This window comes from Malaclemys terrapin, chromosome 14, assembly GCF_027887155.1.
Source record: "Malaclemys terrapin pileata isolate rMalTer1 chromosome 14, rMalTer1.hap1, whole genome shotgun sequence".
NCBI classification, from domain to species: domain Eukaryota; kingdom Metazoa; phylum Chordata; order Testudines; family Emydidae; genus Malaclemys; species Malaclemys terrapin.
The window spans coordinates 20,585,890-20,601,564 of record NC_071518.1 but is presented as its reverse complement, the minus strand read 5'-3'; the positions used below and the strand labels follow the sequence as shown (position 1 = coordinate 20,601,564).

General features: G+C 43.5%; 1 protein-coding gene across 1 annotated transcript in view; it reads left to right on the top strand.

The window, feature by feature from the left end:
- TDRD12 (tudor domain containing 12) overlaps positions 1 to 15,675 on the top strand; it is a 139,085-nt gene that overhangs the window by 83,965 nt on the left and 39,445 nt on the right. The window contains exons 21-23 of the mRNA XM_054048563.1: positions 12,372 to 12,559; positions 13,072 to 13,282; positions 14,039 to 14,131. Of these exons, the coding sequence (XP_053904538.1) occupies positions 12,372 to 12,559; positions 13,072 to 13,282; positions 14,039 to 14,131 (492 nt within the window). The remainder of the gene's footprint in view (positions 1 to 12,371; positions 12,560 to 13,071; positions 13,283 to 14,038; positions 14,132 to 15,675) is intronic.

Here is a 15,675-nt window from a genome sequence, read left to right as displayed (position 1 = left end):
GTTGCCCCTGCTTCAAGCTCCCTCATCCCAGGATGAGGGCCTGGTATTGGATGCATCCTCCCTGGTGCCAGGTGACTTTAAGATGCAGCAGGACCCCCTCAGGAGAGCAGCAGCCTTTCTGGACGTTCAAGTGGAGCTTGTGGAGGAGAGTACCCACAAGCTCATTAACATTCTCTATCTCTCTGTGGTAGGGAAGGTGGCCCTCCCTGTAAATGATGCCATTATGCAGTAGGCCGAAACAATCTGACAGCCCCCTTCCTGCATTCCACCAGTGACCAAACAATTGGAATGAAAATACCAGGTTCAGTCCCAAGGGGTGGTTTTATTTACATCCCACCCCTGGATCATTAGTTGTGGCCATGCTGAAAGAGATGAGCCATCAGGGTCAGGCTAAGGCTTACCCTCTAAGAAAAAATGCCAAAAAACCTCAACCTTTTTGGCAGAAAAACTTATTCTGCAGCAAATTTACAATTTCATGTTGCCAGTCAACACTTTGTCCAGATATGATTTCTCAAATGAGTAGGTCAGATCCCAGTCTGCCAGCAAGCTGCCTGAAACTTCCAGAGAGCAATTCCAGTCACTCATCATTGAGGGCTGCCTCATCTCTCTAGTAGTCCTACAGGCTTCTATCGACTTGATGGACTTTGCAGCCAGGTCTGTGATAACAGTAATAATGTGCTTTTCCTCCTGGTTACAGTCCTCAGGGATTCCTGTGGGAGGTACAACACACAATTGAGGACCTTCCTTTTGAGAATTGTGCCTTGTTTTCATCCAAAATGGATGAGGCTTTGAGACCAGTTCTGAAGTCTTTGGGCTTCCAAGCTCTGGCCATAATATGGTCCTCAATATCAACCTAGACAGCCGTACGACCCCTTTCATTAGGCTGACCAATCTAGGCATTCCCAGGGCACCAAACAGCAATTTTGACTTTATGTTGAGGACCGTATGCTACCCAGCCTGGGACTTACTGACCCTTCCCCACCTTTCTGGGACAGGTTATACCATATCCTACATGTGTGGCAGTCCATCACCTCAGACAAATGGGTGCTTAGCATGGTGGAATCAGGATATACCCTGCACTTCCTTTCTATCTCCCCCCGGCCCAACACAGTCCTTCGGGGGCCCTTTTCATGAGGCTTTGCTAAGACAAGAAGTGAAAACGCTACATGCTTAGGGAGCCATAAAAGAAGCCCTCTATTCATTGGGACGGGGATTTATTCCTAATATTTTCTAATGCACAAGGCCAGAGGGGGCTTCCATCCCATCCTAGACCTACAGAATCTCAATATAAAAAAAAAGTTCTGTATTGTACCTCTAACTACAATTATCCCTTCACTAGATTCAAGAGATCGGTTTGCTTCCCTTGACTTAAAGGATTCATATACCATGTGGCAATTCATCCTGCCCACAGTATGTTCATGAGGTTTGTCGTAGAAGACTAATTCACTGTCCTGCCATGCAGCTTGTGATCATCATACAGGGTTTTTACCAAGTGTACAGCAATAGTGGCTGCCTACCTCCTTAAGAGGTATCCATGTATATTCTTAAGTGGATTACTGTTAGTCTGGGCTCCTTTCAGACACCAGGTATAGGCTGCAATCCATCAAACAATAAGTCTCTTCCATGTCCTGGACCTGAAAGTGAACAAAGAGAAGTCAATGTGATGCTTCTGGGGAGGATAGAATTCACTGGGGGCAGCATTGTGATGTGATCTGTTTAGGACACCTAGAACTGTGAGCCACTGTGTTGCCATTCTGCCTTAGCAAGAGCGAGAGCTTTACTGCTGCTAAACTGTGTATCAGTTCTCTGACACACAAACTGTCTGACTTGCCAGCAAACTCTTCAAGACTTCACCAATTTAAATCTTGCCCTGTACGTGGTAATCCATCAACTCCAGTTCCTGAGTTCCTCAGAGACATCTCCCTACAGTGTGCAGTCCCTCTCTCAACAATTACAGAAATTAAGTGAAAAGAACAGGAGTACTTGCGGCAAATTAGAGACTAACAAATTTATTAGAGCATAAGCTTTTGTGGGCTACTGCCCACTTCTTCGGATGCATATAGAGTGGAACATATATTGAGGAGAGATATATACACACATACAGAGAGCATGAACAGGTGGGAGTTGTCTTACCAACTCTGAGAGGCCAATTAAGTAAGAGCAAACATTTTTTTGAAGTGATAATCAAGCTAGCCCAGTACAGACAGTTTGATAAGAAGTGTGAGAATACTTACAAGGGGAGATAGATTCAGTGTTTGTAATGGCCATTTGGTATTCTCACACTTCTTATCAAACTGTCTGTACTGGGCTAGCTTGATTATCACTTCCAAAAAAAATTTTTTCTCTTACTTAATTGGCCTCTCAAAGTTGGTAAGACAACTCCCACCTGTTCATGCTCTCTGTATGTGTGTGTGTGTATATATATCTCCTCAATATATGTTCCACTCTATATGCATCCGAAGAAGTGGGCAGTAGCCCACGAAAGCTTATGCTCTAATAAATTTGCTAGTCTCTAAGGTGCCACAAGTACTCCTGTTCTGTTCTTTTTGCAGATACAGACTAACACGGCTGCTACTCTGAAACCAGAAATTAAGTGTGCTTCCTCTAAAGAGTGGGGTTGCCAATTTTGGTTGGACATATTTCTGGAGGTTTCATCACATGATATAATCTTTAATTCCTGGAGACTCCAGAACAATCCTGGAGGGTTGGTAACCCTACCAAAGACACAGAGCACACATCAGCCTGTTTGGTTAACTGAATACAGTGATGTGTATTAATAAAACAAGAATAAGTTCAACAACAAAGAACAGAGATTTAAGTGATACTAAGCAAGAATAACAGAAAAGGTATGGTTACAAATAAGACAAAGCGTGCTTTCTAGTGACTAAAACTTAATTTTTGCAATTTTCTTTCTTGCATCAAGTTGCTAGCATCCCTAGTCCTCCAGACTAAGGGATCCAACTTTCACAGCCTCAGAGAGTTCTGTATGCTTTATCCCATCGGTGTTGGATAACTAAAGAGCCTTTTTGCTTCACTTGTATTACCCAAAGTCCATTTTCTCTTCATCAAGAGCCTGGAAGGTTTTCTGGGGTGCAGATTTGGTTGGCCAGTATAATTGCTAAATTGTCTTCTCTTGTTAACTTGATGGCTTTGTTCACTTAATATGTAAATGTACTTGTATTGTCCTTTTTTTAGAAAGCTTGACTGGCAGACTGGTGAATTTGGATTTCTTTGTCTAAAGTCTTGTCTACAGTACACAGTTTTGTCGGCAAAAGGCAGCTTTTGCCAACAAAATAGTGGAGGTGTTTACACTGCACTGTTCCTCCCGCTAACAAAACTCTCCTGCTTTGCCGACAAAATAAAATCACCTCAGTGAGCGGTATAGAGCTTTTTGCAGCAAAGTTAGATTGACAAAGCATCAGTGTAGACACTGCGTTTGTTATGTCGCCGTAGCTGGCTTCCAGGAGGTATCCCAATATACTTACCATGACCGCTCTGCTCATTGTTTTGAACTCTGCTGCCCTGCATCCAGCTATACAGGTATGTGCCCCTCCCCTTTCAAAGCCTCAGAAAGTGTTGAAATTCCTCAGTGTGCAGAGCTCACATAGCTACTGCCCAGCTGAGCATGCCACTCTGGGCAGCAAACACACTTCTGCCTGGACTATAGGGGAGGGGGTGGGAGGACTTGGAGAGAATCACAGTGTACTGGTCTCTGAGTTGGGGTGTGGGGACAGGGAGACTCTAGCTGTCTGTGCACCAGGTTCTGCCTCATGATTGGTTGCTTCCGGCTGCTGTCTATACTTGGAGACAGCATGCTGGCACACTCACCTCCCTCCACCCCCTTGTGTGGGCTTCTCAGGTTAGTGTTCAGGAATGCCAGTTTGGTTGAATTACTAAGTGCTACTTTAAAAAGTGATTTAAAATGTGTTTAATTTTCAGGCACACACAGATGTTATTAGAAGGTTCATAGCATGGTGTAAATAAACACACTGACACAAGAAGCAATATGGACATGCATCAGTGGTTTAAGTACAGCAGTGGCTGTATTCTGGCGTAACTTGTGTTGACAAAACTCTGTAGTGTAGACCGGGCCCAAGAACATATTTTAGGAACATATTTCCAGCACACATACATAACCCTTTGCACTCTAACCATGCATACATCGTGCAATAATATCAATTAACACTGAGTCTGCAGCTTTCATAAGACTTCATACACTTTTATAGTATAATAATATCATATACTATCAGTTGATTCAATTCCTTATTCTTTGGTGTTCAGACTCCCCCTGGGGTCTCTGGACACTGTCACAAACATCAGCCAGAATATTCCCACCTCTTTCCAGGTTTCAAACTCTGTGGGACCTCTGTTTGTCTCTTAAGGACTAGCCTCAGACCTCTGTAAGGAATTGCCTCAAACACTGCATTTATGTATGTGACCCCTTATGTCAGGCTACAGCTTAGGGCACTGCAGGCATGGCTCAAGGCAGTCAGGCATTCTTAATTTCACCAACTAGATAGGCTGGTATGGATCCCGGACAGGGTGTTGTCTGTGCTGGATTAATGGATGAGCCAAGATAATGTGTGCAGGGGAGTTCCCTTCTGCCCCTCTCCCCCAGTCCATGACTCTAGTAATGGATGCTTAAACCGTGGATTGGAGAGTTAATATGAGTACGCTTCAGGCTCAGGATTTGTGGACTGCTCACAAGGCCAGGCTTCACATAAACATACTGAAGTTGCTGTCAGTATTTTTGTGTGTGTTAGCAGTTCCTGCATCAGGAACTTGCAAGACTGTCAAGGTACTCTCTGACAACATCACAGCAGTGTTTTATGTGAGCAAGGAAGGGGATGCCATGTCAGATTGCCTCTGTCAGGAGGCAGTCAAGTTGTGGAATTGGTGTATTCAAGGCTCTGTCATTCTGTCTCATTTGCTGGGAATTCAGAATGGCCTGGCAGATTGTCTGAGCAGATCCTTTAACTTAGACCATGAATGGTGTCAAGAAAAAGATTGTAGCTTTGGTGTTCTGCATAGGAAGCTTTCCATCACTGCATCTATTTGCGACTTGTCAGAACAGGAAGTGTTCCCGGGTGGGTCACAGTCCTGGATTAATATCAGATGCTTTCATGTTCCTGTGGAACAAGAACCTGCTCTGTGCATACTTGCCAGTACCCCTGATTCCAGAGTCATGCTCATGCAAGATGATGGCAGAATGATCCTTATAGCCCCAGCCTGGTTGAGACAGATGTGGCATTCAGACCTCCATGAACTGTCCACTTGGGATCTTTTTGTTACCTATAACCTGAGTCCTGACGCAGAACCACAGCCAGGTGCTGCACCTGAATCCTTAAGGTGTTGCATCTCATAGCATAGTTCATCAGTGGCTAAATGCGAAGGAGGCACATTGCTCAGTGGCAGTGCTGCAAAATGTTCTCCTTAATAGCAGAAAATTTTCCACAAGAGTTAGTTACCTGGGCAAGTGGAAGTGCTTCTGCATCTGAAATGGAGTTTAATGGACTTGTGCAACACATTTCAAAGTACAGTTACAAGAACGTGAGTAACCATTTTTATTGAGTGGGTTAAAGTCCAGGCTCACTTACTGGTGCTGGGGGCCAACTCTCATGAACACATTCCCCCTATTCCACTCATTCCACAGGTGAGCCTAAAGTTGAAGCAAGAAAATAAGTGGATCTGTTTGCCAGAAGCTGGGAATGGGCGACAGGATGGATCACATTATGATTACCTGTTCAGTTCATTCCCTCTGAAGCACCTGGCATTGGCCACTGTCAGAAGACAGGATACTGGGCTAGATGGACCTTTGGCTGACCCAGTATGGCTGTTCTTATGTAAGACCATGCTAAGGTAATTCTTATAGGTAATTCCACTTGCTTGAAACTCTGCTAGTTCTTGGATCTTCATGGTCTCTTGATTCAATCTCCATGGCCTCTGCCTCCTCTCCCAAGTCTTCTGTCCCAGCATTGCAGATGGACATTGCACCCAAATCCAGACAGCTGGCATCTTATGGTATGGCAGTTGAGTGGTTACATCAGGCAGAGAAAGATTACTCAGTGGCAGTTTAGGAAATATTGCATAAGAGCACAAAATAATCCACTAAATCCACTTATTTTGCTAAGTGGAATCAATTTTTAATCTGGTCTACTCTCTGTAGTATATCTCCATCAGAAGCTAACATTTTAGAGTACTTATTAAATTTCATCTCATCTCAGGCCTTTCTCTAAGCTCCCTCAGAATTCACCTAGCAGCAATTTCAGTTGTTCACCCTCCCATTCAGGGAAGATTGGTTCCCCCTCCCCCAACCCCATAGTCTCCAGATATTTTTAAAAGGATTGTGTGAGTTTTTCCCCTGTTCAGGATATATTACCAGCATGGGACCATAATGCTGTGTTAGCTGTTTTGATGGGTACACCATTTAAGCCTACGGGTACCTGCTCTTTGCCTCACCTAAGTCAGAAGACATCCTTTCTTACTGGCATTATATCAGCCAGAAGAGTGGGAGAGCTTTTCAGGTTCTCCTGGCAGGATAGCCATATACGGCATTGCTTAAAGCTAAAGTAGCTTTGAGGCCACATTTGCAGTTTTTAGCTAAAGTGATTTCGGCTTTTCATTTGAAACAATCACTGTACTTAATGATTTTTTTCCCCAAACCACATTCATCTATTTTGGATGTCAGGCGATCATTAGCCTTCTATCTGGACAGGACCAAGACTTTCAAGCTATCTTCCTGCCTATTTGTTTCATATGATGACAGAATGAGAGCTCTACCAGTGTCAGCACAATTTCCAGGTGGATTCGTTTCTGTATTACTTGGTAGCAAACACCCATCCTCCACAGAGACTGGCTACTTTGGTAGCTCTTTCAAAGGATGTCCCTTTACTGGATCTTGTAGGACTGGTCCTTGGTGCATCCCTTCTCTCATCACTATGCAATCACAATTGCTTGGAGATCGTATACAAACTTTGGAAAGGCAGTGTTGCAGTGATTATTTAAATATACTCTGACACACACACCCCTGATGGTACTGTTTGTGAGTCACCTGTGTGGAATGCACGTGTGCAGCAACTCGAAGAAGAAAAAATGGTTACTTACCTGTGTTTTAACTGTTGCTTTTTGAGACGTTGTTGCGCACGTATGTTCTGAATTCCACGACCCATGCTCCATCCCATCTGCATTGGAGTCCTGTTTTGCTATGTTTTGATGCAAAGGAACTGAGGGGGTTCAGGGCAGTGCCTCCCTTATATAGCTTTGGGAGAGGCCACAAGAATGTGCAGGGCTCATATGACACCCTTATGGGTAATGCTGCAGAAAACTTTGGTTCAGGTTTTCTGGATGCCCACATATCCTGGAGTAGAATACAGATGTGCAACAACATCTTGAACAACAGTTACAGTACATGTATAAGTAACTGTTTCAGTGGAGCCAAATCACTAGAAGTACAAAGTAACTGCCTTTCAGACTCTCCATGGTTCCAAGAGTCTTTTGGAAAATGCTTTTCTGTGGTGGCTGCAGACCTAAGAAAGAAGGAACATCTACGTCTGGCTATTTCTAGGCCAGTGACTGATCAGAGGCAGATCCCACAAGCAAAATCTGACCGTTCTCAACTGTTTGTTCCCTGCTTATCTGGGCCTCGTGGTGAATTGGAAGAAACCGACATTCATGCCATCACAGATGATGATAAACTTCATATGGCCCAGGTTAGATTCTGTGGTAGTGAGCGCTTACTTGTCAGAGGACACGTTTCTCTCACTTAAGTTACTGCTGAACATAGGTGCCGACTCCAGCGCCAGAGCACCTACGGGGAAAAAATGATGGGTGCTTAGCGCCCCCCATCAGCTCCTGCCCCTTCCCAGTGCCTCCCACCCACCAGCAGGCCCTATGGATCAGTGCCTCCCCCTCCGTCCCCGCGCCTCCCGCCCACCGCAAACAGCTGTTTTGCAGCGTATAGGAGGCTGGGAGGGAGGGGGAGGAATGAGGACGCAGGGCGCTCAGGGGAGGGGGTGGGACTGTGTGGGAAGAGGTGGAGCACGAGTGGGGCAGGGGTGGAAAGGGGTGGAGTGGGGGCGGGGTCTGGGGCAGAGCTGGGGGTCGAGCACCCCCTGGCACTTTGAAAAGTCAGTGCCTGTGCTGCTGAACACTGTGAAATCACAACTGGCAGTGATGGAACTGAATTGCCTTGCATTATTAGTCCATGTGTTTGTGTATACATACATAACCCTGCTTGCCAGACTTCACCTGAAGCCTCTACAGCTCTGGCTTAAGTCAGTCTACTCTCCTACAAAGCAAGAAAGTCCTATTACCACTTCATGTCCTCGCAGTGCTGGACTTGTAGCTGCATCCTGACAAGGCCCAAAAATGAGTACCATTCATGACCCTGTCCCAACAGGACATTAGTCATCGATGTGTCAGGGATTGGACGGGAGCCCACACAGACCATCTACAGAAACAAGGAGGACACAGGCCTGCATATAATCACTTTACAACATGGTGTTATATTAAAGTGTGTGGCTTTTCTCCCTGTTCTGTGACAGTAGTGCAGATACAGACAGTATATCTGCTATGAACTACATAAGCAAGCAAGGGGGCACCAATCTTGTTTCTCCTTTTCCCCCTGCCAGTCCCCAGGGGTGACTGCTGGAGCCAGATGAGACCAGCTGCCTATTGACTGGGGAGGGATATTGTGGGGGAGGGGTAGCTCAGTGGTTTGAGTATTGGCCTGCTAAACCCAGGGTTCAATCCAGGGCCATTTTGAGATCTGAGGCAAAAATCTGTCTGGGGGTTGGGCCTGCTTTGAGCAGGGAGTTGGACTAGATGACTCCTGAGGTCCCTTCCAACCCTGATATTCTATGACTGAGGCAGTTTTGGCTGATAGACCTGTTACAGATGTCTATGAAACCACTGGCCAGGCTTTCAGACCTGTTGTTGCAAGATCAGGGTCAGGTATTGCTAGACTCAAAAATGGTGCATGTGATGGCCTGGATGCTGACTGGTTGAGCACAATGGCAAAAAGAACTGCTCCTCACAAGATCAAGAAAACTTGGTACAGGATAAAAAAAAGATGTCTGAGAAAGACTTCCTCCAAATAGAAAGGATTCTTGATGTGGGCTTCCCTAATGGACTTGAGCTGGTGCAGGCATCGTACCAAAGATTCTTGGTGGTGGGCTGCAGTTAAAACATTCTAGATTTTCTTTTAGCTTTGTCAGGGTTCATCTGGCAGCAATTTTGGTACATTTTTTGCCAATACAATCACTCTTAGTCTTCTCCCTCTGGCAGTATCCAAGATTTTCAAGGACCTAATGCAGAGGTGGGCAAACTACAGCCCGTGGGCCACATCCAGCCCGCAGGACCGTCCTGTCCAGCTCTTGAGCTCCCGGCCAGGGAGGCTAGCCCCCGGCCCCTCCCCAGCTGTCTTCCCTCCCCCGCAGCCTCAGCTTGCTGTGCTGCCAGCGCTGTGGGCAGCGGCGGCTGCCAGTCCTGTTGCTTTGAGCGGCATGTTAAGCGGCTGAGGAGTATGGGGGTTGGATAAGGGGCAGAGAGTCCCAGGGGGCAGTCAGGACAGGGAGCGGTTGGATGGGGCAGAGGTTCTGGGGTGGGGGCGGTCAGGGGACAGAGAACAGGGGGGTTGGATAGGCATGCGAGTCCTGGGGGGGACGGGGGTGTGGATAGGAGTCGGGGCAGTTGGGACAAGGAGCGGGGGGTTGTGGTGGATGGCTCGGGAGTCTGAGGGGGGGCAGACAGAGGGCAGGAAGTGGGAGGGGGCCAGGCTGCTTGGGGAAGCACAGTCTTCCCTACCCGTCCCTCCATACAATTTCAGAACCCCAATGTGGCCCTCGGGCGAAAAAGTTTGCCCACCCATGACCTAATGAATACTTACCAACCTGTCAGATAATCTACTCCAGCATGAAACCTCAGCATTGTCAATTGAAAGCTTTATGGACTGCTCCATCCACCATCTTATTCTCAAGGTGGTCTTTTGGTGGGGCGGGGGGGAAATCATCTTCTTGGTCAGAAGAATGAGTGAGCTTCAGGCACTCATGGCTGAGCCCCTGTATACCTCATTCCATAAAGACAAGGTGGTACTGAGAATGCAAAACTTATTCTCAAGGTGGCTTCTGAGTTTAGCTTAAATCAGTGAATTAATTTAGCTGTGTTCCCCAAAACATTTTTCACACAAAGAAAAAGGCTACAGGCTTTAGATGAATCCAGATCTCTTTGGTATTACATTGGCAGGATCAAATCTTTCAGAACTGACCCCTTCCCACCCTCCCAGCCTGGTCTATTTGTGGCAATAGCTGGCTGCTTCAAGTGCCAATTTATTTCATCGCAAGGACTGTCAAAATGGCTTACTCATTGCATCTCACGCTATCAGATGGCTGGTGCACCTCCCCTACCAACTTCTAAGGGTCAGTCTGTTGTAGGAGCAGCAGTGATCTGTATGCTATGTATAACAAAAGGTCCGTTACATTTTCCCCCACTTTTGTCTCCCATCCCTCTTTGAGTACCTGTGAAGTAGCTTTCCCCCTCCCCCTTCCTCCTGGAATGCTTGTGGAATGAAAGGGCTACTTGAACAGCTAGAAGATCAGAAATGTTCCCAGGTAGGCAAGGTGTATGGGACTCTAATTAGGCAGCGATCACACACCTAATGCATGGACACTGCCCGAGGTGGAGTGTGACCAACCAGATGCAGCCAAGTCATCTCTAGTTGCAGGCCATGAGGAGCAGGTCCTTAAAAGGGGAAGGGGCCATGTGCTCAGGAGTGCGCACTCAAGATTGTACCTCCTGTGAAGGCCTTTTGCCCGGACCACCTGGCCAGTGGTTCACCGCGTTGTATTCCATCGTACCTCGGGAAGACTTACCTTCATCGCACTGTCCATCGCTGCGCTGTGGAACACTTACCTTGAAGGATCCTGACATCTCCAGTGCTGTGCCTGTCCTGGGTGTGTGAGTGTGAATCCCCCCTTCTTTTGAGCTTAACTATCAGTATAATAAACGTGCTGCTTTCCACCAAACTCTGGTGGATCATTAGTCCTCCCTAAGCTTACTAGCTGGCCCAATTTTGGGTAACACAGTCCACCAGGCAATATCCTTGGCCTGCTTCTGAAATGTGCCTGTATCTGAGATCTGCAAGGCAGCTATGTGGAGCAATTGTCACTCATGTTTGTCAGGCACTGTGCACTGGACGTAGCTACTAGATCAGAGGCCAAATTTTGGAGAGTAGTACTCCAATTTCTAATTCACTAATGCAGCTGATACTCCTCATTTCCATCATCCTGAGAGGATATTTACTGCTTGCTAGTCACCTAGAGTTGGATCTACAGTGATGCAAATTCAACAACAACAAAAAAGATTACGTACCCTACAGTAACTGTGGTTCTTAGAGGTATTGTAATCAATGAGGATCCTACAAGCTGCCCTCAGTTCTTGCTTTTCTATGTTCTCAGCAGACACAGGCTTTGAATTGTGAGGGAGGGTCAAGGGCACTACTACTCAGAAAAGATTCCAAGTTTGGGCTCTTGAGGCATAAGTGCATCTACAGCAGAATCCGCATTACCAGCATCCCAAAGAAGCTTACTTACTGGAGGGTAAAGTAACTATTCTTTAGCCTGCCTTCTTCATCATTAGTCTAAGTAATTCAGAATCCAAAATCAAGTTATTTGTGTTGTCCTTATAATATGGCATCTACTAGATGTGCAGACTAGAACTGAATCAGGAGGTATAGATAGTGCACTAATTTCTTTACTCCTCATTTGAAAAAGGAGGGCTAGAAATCAGCAATTAATAAATTCCTAATAGATTTTCTGATTTTACTGTGCATACATTGACAAGAATCTATATGGCTTGTGTGGCCTTCGGCAGGTCACTTAATCTGTGTGTTTGGTTCGTTGTCTGTAAAATGGGGACAGTACTTACTTCTCTCTCAGGGATGTTGCGATTGTTATTGCTTAGTAATTTGTAAATGTAAAATGCTATACAATTGCTAAGTAGTATTAAAATATTGGTTATCATTTTAAAGTGTATTTGTGCCAGATTGAAGGTCTTGCTCACCAGAACAAGTGCATCCTTGTCCAGATAATTCTGCCATTGACTCAACCAACATGGGTGCAATTCAGTTCTTGGCCACTGTACAGACATGGAATACACTATGAACTGATAGTGTGGTGTTGGCTCTTGCAATATGAACTCCTGTCTATTAGAAACTGAACTGATGCCTAGCTTGTAGTATTCCTTTCATGTAGGCTACTGTTATACTGATCTGTGCTGGAATGAAATCTGTGGATTTAGCTATAAAAGTCTGTGTAGCTCAGTAATTTAATCTTATGAGTTGACTGACTTTTTTTTTTTTTTTTAAACACTTTCAGATAGTACCTCTCCACATTGTGGATGCAACAAACTACTTCGGTCGCATAATAGATAAACAAAAAGATCAATATGCAATTCTTGTTGGAGAGATGATTGAGTATTTTAAGAAAGCCAGGAATAAAGTGTCAGTTGAAATGGTGGAGAAACTAGCACTGTATGGATTACATGAAGAAGGTCTTTTTCACAGGTAAGATATTCAGATTGATTTGGAAAGAATGATTTTAAAGAATAAAATTTCTAGGTATTTTAAAGTAAGTACTTTGTATTGATATATTTGTATATACCTGAAAAAACTCAATATTAGTATTCAAAGGACTGTAAGAGACCATTATTAACCAGAATTCCATGTAGTATAGTTGTTTAGTATAGTTAATGTGCACAGAATGTTTCAGGTCGTGTCTAGCATAGTTGTAGCTGTGTCATTCCCAGGGTATTAGAGAGACAAGGTGAAGAAGAGCTCTGTGTGGCTTGTCTCTCACCCACAGAAGTTGGTCCAAGAAAATATTACTTCACCCACCTTGTCTCTCAACTAGGTAACTCATATTTTCATTTACTATGATTATATTACATTTTCATAAATGTTAAGCAAAACCCAATAGATTAAGATTGTATTTATCATTTCATTTTTTGTAACTCTGGTAATGTATTGTATTTAATTTGGAAAACAAAAATAATTTTTCACTTTTTTTCTCCCTTAAGGGTTCAAGTGTTGGAGATACCCCCAAAAGAAGAAAATTGTTTCTTCTGCAATGTTACTATCCGGTACATAGATGAAGGCAGAACTGGTCGAGTTCAGGTTCATCAGCTGTTTCACTTACCTACAAGATTTCAAATTTTGCCCCCGCAAGCTGTGGAATTTATTGTTTGTAGGGTGAAACCTATTGATAATGAAATCGAATGGAACCCTAAGGTAATCTTTCTTTAATATAGTATGTTTCTCTTTATCTCAAGTTCAGAAAACTTATTTCTGATTCACTTAAATGGAGCCAATATTTTTGGTAGTTTATGCTTCATAGTTAATCCTTAATTTTTAGAAATTGGTGTTGTAAGTACATTTCATTAATTATTTTTAAAGATCTTCTGTTACTGAGAGATTTAATATTCCTGCGTCTTTAGAAAGGACAGAAACAACCTGTTTCATAACTGTTACTTTAATCATAATTGCCCTCCAAGTGGGTAAATGCTTGGTGCTGTTTCTTTGGAGAATAAGCTTCTGAGGGAGCCCTTCTCAGAATCCAGTACAATCCTTTTTACCCCCTTTCTCTTGAAAACTTTCCACCAGTCTTCCACCAATACAGGAAGGCTAGTTGTGGCCTCTTCCAGCACCAGTCATCACTGCTCCTTGGGTCTGCCAGGAGCAATTGGAAATATAGTTTCCGATACCCTTGACCCATACTTGTATTTTTCCCCATGTTGCAGTGGTAAAACATAATTCACTAGACTTCTAGGCCAGCCCCATTAATCATGCAATATTAATACGATCTGTAATTTTGCAATGTACATCTTTTATAGTTTGTATGCTGTTTTCTCCAAAACTGTTGATACTATTTGATAAATACCATAATTTCATTGTTAATTATAATTTAGTAACCTTCTAAGCTTAAGATACAAAATCTGTATTTGATTTAAGATGTACTTTAAATACTATCAGAGTTGTTTTTATTAGGTTACTAGATATATTCATCACAAAATTAGAGGAAAACTTCATGAAGCAAAAATAGTGCTTGCCTTGGGAAATACAGTTTGGGTTGATCCAATGGTAAGTATTAAATATAAATAGCACTATTCGAGAATATTTATCTAAATTCCTTATAAATGCCCAGTAAATGTTTCTCTCTTTGCTCTCTCTTTTTATTGGTATGTGTGTGTGTGTGTGTGTGTGTGTATATATATATATATATATATATATATATATATATATATATATATATATATATATATATATATATATATAATATATAATTTGTGAATGTGTATGTAAATATACTGAGATACACTATGCCATCGTGTATTTTCAAAGTTTTGGGATAACTGCATAATGCACTAGTGGCAAAGCTGCAAATAGATTACACAGGTCATCCCAAATTTATGCCAATAAAACATTAATTCTGTGTGCTGCTAAACTCCCTGGGTTTGGGTAACAATTGATCGCTGTTCTAGCTCTGGTTTATTCAGGCATACTCCTCAGTTGCAGACCCTGTGTCTGATACACGTCTTGGCTATATGACCCCGCAGTCCAGATGACTTGATCCTGAATCCAGTGTCTCGGTCTTCTTGACCTTACCAATTGCTTAGATCTGTTCCTTCCAGAGCTGGGTGAGCTCTGGTGCGCCTAGTTATAAACTTCAGGGACTAAGTGACAGAGTAAGGAACACACAGGCTTTTTAAAGAAACATTTTAAATAAACACAGATTTACAAAGCATACAAGAGTGATAGATCTATTTAAAAAAACAAAACAAATGTTTGTGTTTACCTCCCTCTTCTTCCTCACTGCTCCTAACAATCTGTTGGGTCCAAGGTCTGTCCATGTTCAGGTGTTCAAGTTCCTCTTGCTGCTCGCAGCGATTGGCTCCCTTTATACACAGAACGCCTACCATGCTGGGTTCACGTACACAGTTACCATTATTTCAGAAGGAGTAGTAAAGCTCATAAGAGTTATTAGAAAGTCAGTAGTCCGTGGCAACCTTGGCTTACTTTTCCTGTGTGTTCTGCATAAGGTAAGAAATACCCCCTCTTTTGGCCTTACGAAACATCTTGATGGGCTACATAATCTGGCTCTCAACACAGGACACAAAGTACAGTAATATGCAAAGTGGAGGTTCTAATTCACAAAGCAGGTTTGCAGTCTTAAATGATACAAAACAACATTAAATGTATAAATGGACACAGACATTTTCCCAAAAGTGTCAGACTATGCACACACAATGGAAAATATGGTCCCTATCCCAAAGAGCTTACGTGTGTGTGTGTGTGTGTGTGTGTGTGTGTGTGTGTAACACAATTACATTAAAAGAACATTAAGGTTTCAAAGTCAAGCACTGAGAAGGTAGGAAATATCAGAATTAAGGTTGCCTATGCAACCTTAATTTCGTTCTTTGTGAGTATGCATTATGATATATTCTTTAATTATGTGGTCACATACTGTTTGTTTTTTTCAGAGGACCCCAGCCTTATTCAATATACTCATTCTGGTATTTTGTTTTATTTTCATTGTTTAATGTATATGTCCCCATGCCTTACTTATTGCACACAATTCAAACCTTGCAAGGAAGACTGAATTATCAGTTTCCTGGTGGGCTTTT